General features: G+C 41.3%; 1 protein-coding gene across 2 annotated transcripts; it reads left to right on the forward strand.

The window, feature by feature from the left end:
• Positions 1–686: 686 nt before the first annotated feature.
• TMIE (transmembrane inner ear) lies at positions 687–10,115 on the forward strand. 2 transcript variants are annotated; one of them, XM_068176359.1, is made up of 4 exons: positions 687–1,053; positions 3,654–3,771; positions 7,735–7,884; positions 8,622–9,428. In XM_068176359.1, exons 1-4 carry the CDS (start codon positions 967–969, stop codon positions 8,726–8,728), a joined length of 462 nt encoding a protein of 153 aa, XP_068032460.1. In that variant the 5' UTR covers positions 687–966; the 3' UTR covers positions 8,729–9,428. The 2 variants fall into 2 exon arrangements, with proteins under 2 accessions (XP_068032460.1, XP_068032451.1); XM_068176350.1 differs by lacking the exon at positions 8,622–9,428 and adding an exon at positions 9,458–10,115 and having other exon boundaries at positions 695–1,053.
• Positions 10,116–10,382: the final 267 nt, after the last annotated feature.

Raw genomic sequence — 10,382 nt, forward strand, 5'->3', positions numbered from 1 at the left:
CATCCCTGAAATCCCAGAATTCCAGACATCCAGCTTGGCTTGAATCCCAGGTTGTTGTTTTGTTTTTGTTTTTGTTTGTTTTTTTTTTTTTTTTTTAAAGAAAAAAAAAATTCACTCCTCAAAGCAACAAGGTTTGGAAAAGAAAACCTGGGAAAAAAAAAAAAAAAAAAAAAGCAGGGGAGGCGGGAAATCAGGGGGAAAATGGGGAGGGGGGGAAGCTGGGGAAAAAAGGGAGAAAAGAAAAAAAAAAAAGCCTGGGTGAAAAAAATCTGGGATTAAAAAGCCGGGGGGGAAAAAAAAAAAAAAAACTGGAAAAAAAACTGGGGGAAAAAACCAAACCTAGGGGAAAAAAAAATGGGGGCGGGGGGGACTACGGAAAAAAAAAACAAAACTGGGGGAAAAAAAACTGGGGAAGAAAAAAACTGGGGAAAAAATGGGGAAAAAAATGGGGAAAAAAAGTGGGGAAAAAACTGAAGAAAAAAAGACGGGAGAAAAAAAAGGGAAAAATGGAAAAACATGGGAAAAATTGAAAAATGGGGAAAATGGAAAAAAAATGGAAAAAATGGGAAAAAAATGGAAAAAAAACCGAAAAAACGGATAAAAATTGAAAAAATTTTGGAATAAAAATGGGGAAAAATTGAAAACTTGAAAAAACCACAAACTTGAAAAAAAAAACTGGAAAGGAAACCGGGAAAACCGGAAAAAAACCTGGAAAGAAAACCTGGAAACAGCCTGGAGCAGCAGGAATTCCTCCCTGTGGAGCAGCAGGAAGCGCTCCCGGTGCTCCCGATCCCCCCTCCCGGGGCTCCGTCATCGACACCGCCTCATTAATTTAATTAATTAATTAACGGCTTCCAGCTCTGCTCCCGCTCGGACAACGCCGCTGGAAAAGCCAGGCCGGGACTTTTCCCGAGATCCCAAAAAATTCCAGGCTCGGCAGGAGGTGGAAAATCCCGGGAGGAGAAGATGGCGTGGGATCCAGGCTGGGATTTCTTGGGATTTTCCTGCCTCGCCCTGCTCCGATCCCGACTTTCCCTGGCGCAGCTGATCGAGGTGAGTTAAAAAATCCCGCTGGAAAAACCCTCTGGAAAAGTGGGAATGAGAGCCGGGAATGGGAGATTTCCCTGGAAAACAACCGGCCGGCAATTTAAGGTGGATCCAAGGAGGTTTTTTGGGGAAATTTGGCGTTTCCTGAAAGGCTGAATTGGGAATTTTGGGTTGGAATCGTGTGTTTTTCCCGGTTTTCCAATGATTTGAGGAGCAGGGCAAAACTGATCCCAAAAATCCTATTTCTGACGGATATTCCCATGAAATATTTGGAAAATTTTGGGAATATTTGGGATGGGTTTTCCCTCTCCTGCCTTCCCTCATTCCCGGTAATCCTGAATTTCATGGAATTGTGGAATTCTGTGGAATTGTGGGATTTCACTGAATTCCTGCCCCTCCACAGGAGCCTTTCCATAAGGATGACTCTGCATTCCCAAATTTATGGAAAATGCAGGAATGATCTGGGAGGGAAGAGCGGCTCCCAAGCCCTGGCTGCGATTCCAGAGCGAAATTCCTGCCTGGAACACAAATCCCAGCTCCCAAAAACTTTCACTTTTCCCCCTCTGGATCCTTTTCCCTGCTCCGCCTGGGAATTCCTGGAGCAGAATTTAGCTGTGATTTCTGGGACTGGAAAAGTCCAAGAATTTCCCAGGATTTCAAACTTTTCATCCTTTCCCTTTTCCTTATATTTTTCCCCAGGATTCCTGGCCTCTCATCCCTGCCCTTATCCAGATTTTTTTCCCCAAATATTTCCAGCCTCTCCAGCCTCTTCTCCCTCTCTTTCCATACTTTTTTCCAGGATTTCAAACCTCTCATCCCTTTTCATTTTTCCATATTTTTTCTCCCCCGGGATTTCCAGTCTCTCATCCTTTCCCTTATCCTCTTTTTTTCCAGGATTTCCCTTTCCATATTTTCCCCAGGATTTCCAGCCTCTCATCCCTCCTTTCCCATTTTCCCAGGATTTCAAACCTCCCACCCCTGCCCTTATCCTGATTTTTTTCCCAGGATTTCCAGCCTCTTCTCCCTCCTTTCCCATATTTTTATCCCAGGGTTTCCAGCCTCTCATCCTTTCCCTTTTCCTGATTTTTTTCAGGATTTCTGGCCTCTCATTCCCAACCAAATCCCTGCTTTTCCCCATCCCGTCCTACCTGAGCATTCCATAAATCCAGGAATCCTTTCCAGGGCCAGGCTGCTGCTCCAGGAAGAATTCCAGGTTTTCCGAGCTGTCCAACCATTCCCAAGGGGAGAAATGAGGCAGAACTTCTCCTGACAGCGCAGAATTCCCAAATTATCCTTCCCTGAATCCCAAGGACAATCCAGCCAGCTGGAAAATTTCCCATTTTCTTCCAGACAATTCCCAGAAAACAAAAATAAAACACCCAAGCCCCAAAAACTGGGATAAAGAGCGAGAATTCCTGGATCTGCTTTGTTTATTCCAGGTTTTTTTTCTTTTTTCCTGGAAAAGCAAAAGCTCTGCGAGGAGTTTATTCCTGGAAATAATTGGATAATGGAGTTATCCCGAATAATTTGATTCCGGCTCAGCCAGGCTGGAGCAGACAGAGGAGGAAAAAAAGCTGGAGAGGAAAAGAATTCTGGCAGCTGAAAAAAATTCCCAAAAACCCCCAAAGATAAGGAAAAACAAAGAGGAGAAAGCAAGGAAATATTTGAAGCAAAATTTCCTTGAAATCTTGGATTTTATGGAGGAAAAGCTTGGCTGGCTCCCAGGCCTTCAGAAAAATTCCCAGGGCTGGAAATTCTCCCAAAACTTGGGAAGAGAATCAGAAAATCCTGGGATGAGTTCAAAATCCTGAAATCCCAGGATGAGCCCTTATATCCCTGCTTGATCCCAAAAATCCTTCCCTGCTCCTGATCCCGGAGCTCAGCAAACAATGGGATATGGAGGGATTTCTCTGGGAATTGGATCCTGGATCCAAGCCAATCCTGGAAAGATAAATTGGGAATAATCCTTCATTCCCAGCTCGGGATAACACTCCTGGATCACTTCATTGCAGAAGGATTGCTCAGAAATCCTCTTCCCAAAAATTCGGGAATTTTTTTGGGCACTGGGTGTATTCCAGCTGTTTTCCAGCTGCTGCTCCAAGGTGTTCCCTAAAAATCCCTTGGAATATTTAGTAGGATTTGCATCCTTTAGGTTTAGGCTGAGTTTATCTTTCCATTAAAAAATTCCACAACTTTTTATCCCAGAATTTCCTTGTGATTCCATTCTGCTTCCTCCTGGATCCGCAACTTTTCAACATCCCGAGGATGTGTTTCCATTAAAATTCATTGGAAAAGTGAAGGGAGGAATTTTTCCAGGAGTTTTTCCAGGAGTTTTCTCATTCAGGCCCTCATTGATGGAGATCCCAATCCTTAAAATCCATTGGAAAAGCAGAGAAATGAATTCCAGAGCGAGCCAAGGAATGGCTGGAAAAAGGAGATTCCTCCTGCTCCCATTCCTTGAAAATCCCTCCAACATTCCCAAATTCTTGAGGTCTCACCAACCTCTCCACCATTTCCCGTGCTCTCATCACCTCCCAGAGCATTTTTGGCAATTTTGCCATCCTAATCCATCTTTTCCTGCTGGTTTTTCCCTCCCTTTTTCCCAGGCCACCACGGCACCTCCCAAGAAAAAGCCGGATCCGGTGACGTCGGAGACCGTGGTGATCTGGGGGCTGCGCCTCTGGCAGGTGGTTGGGATCTTCGCCCTCTTCGTCCTTTCCATCAGTGAGTCCCGGAATTCCAAGGAATTTTCCTCTGGAAAACCCCCCAGGGCACTCTCTGGAATCCCTGGAATGCACAAGGAGGGATTCTCTGGTGGGAATCACCAGGGATTCATCTCAGGAGCACCTGGAGACATTCCAGGGATGGGAATCAGCTCCAGCACCACATTCCCACCCCAATCCGGGATGGAGCCGTGGGCCTGGGAATCATGGAATGATGCGGCTGGGAATCATGGAATGATGTGGGTTGGGAATCGTAGAATACATTGGGATGGGAATCATGGAATACCTTGGGTTGGGAATCGTGGAATGCCTTGGGTTAGGAATCATGGAATGCTTGGGGTTAGGAATCGTGGAATGCCTTGGTTTGGGAATCGTGGAATGCCTTGGGTTGGGAATCGTGGAATGCCTTGGGTTGGGAATCATGGAATGCCTTGGGTTAGGAATAGTCGAATGCCTTGGGTTGGGAATCGTGGAATGCGTCAGGTGAGTTTCCTGGATTCCCTTCAGGTGTCCACAAATTTGGGATTTCCTCTGGGCAGGAATTCCCAGCTGAGAGTGGGAATTCCAGAGGGAGGTCCCAGCTCTAAACTGGAGATTCCCACCTGGAATCTCTTTCCAAGGGAATTCCTTCCCTGGGAGTGACCCCAGAGTTTCTTGGATTCCCTTCAGGTGTCCTGAAATTCGGGAATTCCTCTGGGCTGGAATTCCCAGCTGGGGGTGGGAATTCCGGAGGGATTTCCCAGTGGGAATGCAAAGCAGGAATGGCCCAAGCTCCGCCCCCATCCCTGCCTGGGATGGGATTTGGGATGGAGAAAATCCATGGAAAACAGGGAATTGGGAAATGGAATGAAATGGAAAAATAGGGAATTAAAAATAAATATAAAAATAGGGAATTAAAAATAGTAATAAATATGAAAGTATAAAATTAAAAAAGAAAAATAAGTAGAAAAATAGAAAATTAAATAATACAATTAAATACAAATTAACAAATATATTATTTTAAATGAAATATGAAAATGGTATATTAAACAATAGAAATAAATAGAAAAGTTAAAAATAAAATCAGACACAAAATAGGAAATTAAAAAATAGAAATTTATACAAAAATGTAACATTTTAAAATAGAATTCATGTAGAACTATAAAATTTAAAATAGAATTAAATATGTAAAGTTTAAAAATTGAAATAATCGTAAAACCAAAACTAAAACAAAACTAAATATAAATCTAAATAAAATAGAAATACAGGATTTATGCTTTAAAGGTAACTGGATTGTAAATATAATTTAAATTAATATTGTAATATTACTTTATTAACGACCTATTAATTAGAAATAATTTTATTATTATAAAGTATTACAATTAATTACAATTATATTTATGGAATGACAGAAATCTATATTAACAATAATAATGTTTATATAATGATATAATTGATTGCAATTACATTTATAATTAATGATTTTATTTTCACTATTATTATAATTAATAAGGAAATTAAATAATTTAAACTAAATTTATTGAATAATATATTTCTATGTTATTAATAACAATATAAGTATCTAATGACATTATTATTATTATTATTATTATTATTATTATTATTTTCTTAAAGAAGGATATTAAAATAATTAATTAAATACGTGAAATTATAATAATGGAATATATTTCCATGTCATAAATAAAAATATATTTCTAGAATAATATATTTACTTATAATTATAACTATAATAATATATATATTATATATTATTTATTATTATATTATTATAATATATAATGTATAATAATTATATATTATTATATTATTATAATATATATAATGTATAATAATAATACATACTTAATATAGATTAATAAAAACTATAAATATTAAATAATATTTATTTGATCTACATATATTTCGATGTTACAGATACTAATATATTTTTATAATTATACAATTAATTATCATTCAAGTTATGATAATTAATTAGAACAATATAAAATTTCAGAAATGTTTACTATAATTATAAATAACAAATCATGAATACTAAATAAAAATAAATATTTAATATAAATATATTTCTATGTTATAAGGAATAATATATTTCTATAATGACGTAATTAATTATCATTTTGCTTAATATAATATTAAATATTGACTATAAGTAATTATACATAATAAATATCTTCTAGATCATACATATTTAACATTTACGTTTTTATGTTATGAATAATTTCTATAACATTATAATAAATAAGCTATTTTAGATTAATTGTTCTAATTATATATTTATGGAATATTTAATAAGTTACTATTAATGTATATATTATCGTTAATATTAATAAATTTAAACAAAATAAATCCAATCAATCCAGAAATCGGATCCAAGTGCGGATTCCAACTCCCACAAGGTGGCACCATCCCATAAAAGACGGAGGAAAATCCAAATTCCAGGTTTTCCATTCCCAGCCCCTCACCCGGAATTCCACATTTCCCACTCCCATTCCCCGTGACCAGTGCAAATTCTTGTTCCTATCTCCCATTCTCAGGAATTCCCCCAGATCCTCGTTTCCCACTGCTATTCCCAGGAACTCAGCCAGAATTCCTCATTTCCCTCTCCCATTCCCAGTACCTCACCCAGATTCCTGTGTTTCCTCCTCCCATTCCCAGTATCCAACCCAAACTCTCATTTCCTATTCCCAGGAACTCACCCCGAATTCTTTTTATCCCAATGCCATTCCCAGTTAGCCCCAGAATTCCTCATTTTCCTCTCCATTTCCAGGATCTCCCTCAGATTCCCATGGTTCCCACTCCTATTCCCAGGAACTCCCCAGAATTCTTCATTTCCCTCTCCTATTCCAAATATGTCCCCCATAATTCCACATTTCCCATTCCCAATAACTCCCCCACAATTCCACATTTCCCATTCCCAATCTCCCCCACAATTCCATGTTTCCACTCCCATTCCCAATAACTCCTCCAGAATTCCACATTTCCCATTCCCAATAACTCACACAGAATTCCATGTTTCCACTCCCATTCCCAGTGACCAATGCAAATTCTTGTTCCTGTCTCCCATTCCCAGGAATTCCCTCAGATCCTTGTTTCCCGTTGCCATTCCCAGCAACTCACCCAGAAATCCTCAATTCCCTCTCCCATTCCCACTTAAATCCTGGTTTCTCCCCCCAGTAACTCGCCCAGAATTCCATATTTCCTATTCCCAGTACTCACCCGGAATTCTTCACTTCTCTCTCCCAAACTCCCCCAGAATTCCACATTTCCCATTCCCAGTACCTCCCCCAGAATTCCACACCTTCCATTCCCAATAACTCATCCAGAATTCCACATCTTCTGTTCCCAGTAACTCATCCACAATTCCACATTTCCTATTCCCAGTAACTCATCCAGAATTCCACATTTCCCATTCCAAATAACTCACCCAGAATTCTATGTTTCCCGTTCCCAGTACCTCACCCAGAATTCCTTGTTTCCCACTCCCAGGAACTCACCCAGAATTCCACGTTTTCCATTCCCATTTCCCCAGAATTCCATGTTTTCCATTCCCAGGGACTCACACAGAATTCCGTATTTCCCACTCCTGTTCCCAGTTATCCCCAGAATTCCTTGTTTCCCCCTCCCATTCCCAGTGACCAATGCAAATCCTTGATCCCCTCTCCCATTCCTAGAAACTCCCCCAGAATTCCTCATTTCACTCTCCCATTCCCAGGAACTCACCCAGAATTCCATGTTTCCCACTCCCATTCCCACTTAAATCTTCATTTCTCCCTGTCCATTCCCAGGAACTCACCCAGAATTCCATGTTTTCCATTCCAAATAACTCACCCAGAATTCCATGTTTCCCTCTCCCATTCCCAGTACCTCACCCAGAATTCCTCATTTCTCTCCCAATAACTCACCCGGAATTCCACATTTCCCATTCCCAGTCCCTCACCCAGAATTCCACGTTTTCCATTCCCAGTTATCACCCTGTGCTGCATCTTCAAGTGCCGGATCCCGCGCACGCGGAAGGAGATCGAGGCTCGCTACGCCCAGCGCCAGGCAGCCAAAAACTACGCAGACAAACTGGACACGGTGCCACCCCTGGGCGAGCTCACCGAAATTCCCGGAGGTAATTCCCAATTTTTTTTTGGGATTGTGGCAGCGCAAAGCCCCTCAAAGAGCTCAGTGACATTCCCAGAGGTAATTCCCTCTAATTTTTTGGGATTCTGGCAACACAAAGTCCTTCAATGAGCTCACAGACATTCCTGGAGGTAATTGCTGCTTTTTTTTGGGATTCTGGGAGTGCAAAGTCCCTCCCGTGGTGCCACCACCAAGGTCAACCCTCCCAGTGTGGACTCAGGATATTGGGATAAAATCCTTTGGATAAGAGGGAATTTTTCCATCAGTTCAAGTTGGAATCATTCCTTCATTCCAAAATTAAGTTTGGAAAAGCTTCTCAAATCCATCAAATCCTATTTTGAACCAAATCCTACTAAAAAATCCTGTGAAATTCCACATCTCTTGGGTTTTGGAACCTTTCCAGGGATGGTGATTCCAGCACTTCCCAATTCTTAATCACTCTTTCAAGCAGGAATTTTTTTTCCCTAATATTCAGTCCAAACTTTTCCTGGGACAACTGGACACCGTATCCCATTTTCCCATCAATTTCCATCCCTCACCCTCCTTAGTTAGGAGGAGAATTCCATGCTGAAAATTTCCAGTGGGAATTAATTTAATTTCAGGGCCTGTCCTTGGGCTGGGGAATACCAGGAATCAAACTGGAGTGGTTGGAATTCCACATTCCCGGTTTTTCCTGCTGGAATATTTCTTCTCCACTGCTCTCACTCTCCTTTCCTGATTCCATAGGCTCTCCTGAAAATCTCCTCACTCTCTCTGGCCACGGCCAGTCCAGACCTCTCCACTCCCTGCCTGTGCTGAAGGAAGAAGATGAGATGGTTTTCCAAGGAATTTAGGGAATTTTGATTCCTGGCTGCCTGTGGCTTCTCTTTTCCAAGGGAATCCATCAATCCTTGGATTTGCTGCTTCTCCATCCCTGGATTTTTCCTGTTTCCTCAACACCTTTTGATGACTTCTTTCCTTCTTTCCTGTGTCTCTCCGGGAGCTGTAATTCCATAAAAACGGCATTTCCGAAATTTGGAATGTGCTGCTTCAATCCATGGGAAAGAGGCAGATCCCACCATTGTAGGAATTTAGGAATTCCTTGGAGAAATTCAGTCTTACACCAGCAAAATGCAGAATTATGAGTTGAACAACGGGAATTTGCACAAATCCCACAATTTCAGGGATGCCTGAAACTGGGAATTCCCAGCCCTCCCTCTGGAGCTGAACACAATTCCATGAATAAATCCTTGTCCTTCCACTGAATCCTTGTCCTTCCAGTTAATCCTTATGGGATGAGATGGTTCTCCAAGGAATTAAGGGAATTTTGATTCCTGGCTGCCTGTGACTTCTCTTTTCCAAGGGTATCCATCAATCCTTGGATTTGCTGCTTCTCAATTCCAAAAAAAACCTCACCAGGAGCAATCAGCTGGATGGGAAAATCCCCAGTAGGAATATTTTCCCTTTATCCCATATTTCTAGCAGGGAGCTGGAATTTTGACAGTTTCTGGGTTGTTGAATCCACGTCAACTCCTTTCCTGTTTGTTTGTTTGTTTGTTTTTTTCCCCTATCCTTGGAAACAGCTCAGGTTGCAGAAGAAAAAAAAGAGGAAGAAGTTCCCACTGTGTCTGGAAAAGTGGACAAGGCTCAGGGAAAGAAGGATGGATCCAAAGGCTCCAAGAAAAAGGACGGGGAGAAGGAACAGAAGGAAGAATCCAAGAAAGAAGGGAAGGATGGAGCAAAGAAAAAAGACGGAGAAAAGGGGGAGAAAGGGGAAAAAGGAGGAAAAGAAGAAAAAGGGGGGAAAGGAGAAAAGGGGGAAAAGGAAAAGGGGGAAAAGGGAAAGGACACAAACGACAAGAAACAAGGGAAAAAAGGGGAAAAAGAAGGCGAAGCTGGAAAATCCGGAGGCACCAAAACCAATGGAAAAGCCGGTGGGAATTCCAAAGCTCCTGCAAAGAAGAAGTGACATCTCGGAAGGACAGTGCTGGAATTTTTTTGGGGGATGCTCTGGCAAATTGCTGGAGGAGGAGCACTTGGAGCAGGATGTGCTTTTCCAGATATTCCTGTAGGATGCTGTTGGATGCATGGATTTCTTCCTATTTGGAGATGGAGCCGCCAGGATTCAGCTCTGTGAAGGAAAACTGGGAAGTTGGTTACATAATCAAGAAAAATATCCAGTGGGAATGGGATAGACGTGAACTGGAAGCTGGAAAGGGAATGAGGACTTTGGATAAATATGGGAATAAACTAAAGGAGAATGGGATTCATCCTGAATTTCTTCTCCTGGAGGACCTGGAGAAGTTGGAGAAAGATTTCCTGGCACTCAGCACCTCCTCGTGGAGAATTTTAAGGATTATGTAAATTCCGGGAAAATCCCAAAGGCTGGAATTCTCCAAGGTGTGGCTCCTGTGGATTCCAAGAGGTTTTTGGACACATGGGGATTTTTCCTTCCTTCTCTGGTGCCTCTCTCCCAGGATTGCTGCTGGAAACACCAGGAATTCCATC

The sequence above is a fragment of the Anomalospiza imberbis genome, chromosome 1 (genome assembly GCF_031753505.1).
Source record: "Anomalospiza imberbis isolate Cuckoo-Finch-1a 21T00152 chromosome 1, ASM3175350v1, whole genome shotgun sequence".
In the NCBI taxonomy this organism is placed as follows: domain Eukaryota; kingdom Metazoa; phylum Chordata; class Aves; order Passeriformes; family Viduidae; genus Anomalospiza; species Anomalospiza imberbis.

What these genes read in the sequence shown, in the direction of transcription:
- TMIE (XM_068176350.1), top strand. Translation starts at nt 967, where the DNA reads ATGGCGTGGGATCCAGGCTGGGATTTCTTGGGATTTTCCTGCCTCGCC. An exon ending in CCCTGGCGCAGCTGATCGAG is followed by an intron (nt 1,054 to 3,653) that starts GTGAGTTAAAAA and finishes CCTTTTTCCCAG; the next exon opens with GCCACCACGGCACCTCCCAA. An exon ending in GCTCACCGAAATTCCCGGAG is followed by an intron (nt 7,885 to 9,457) that starts GTAATTCCCAAT and finishes CCTTGGAAACAG; the next exon opens with CTCAGGTTGCAGAAGAAAAA.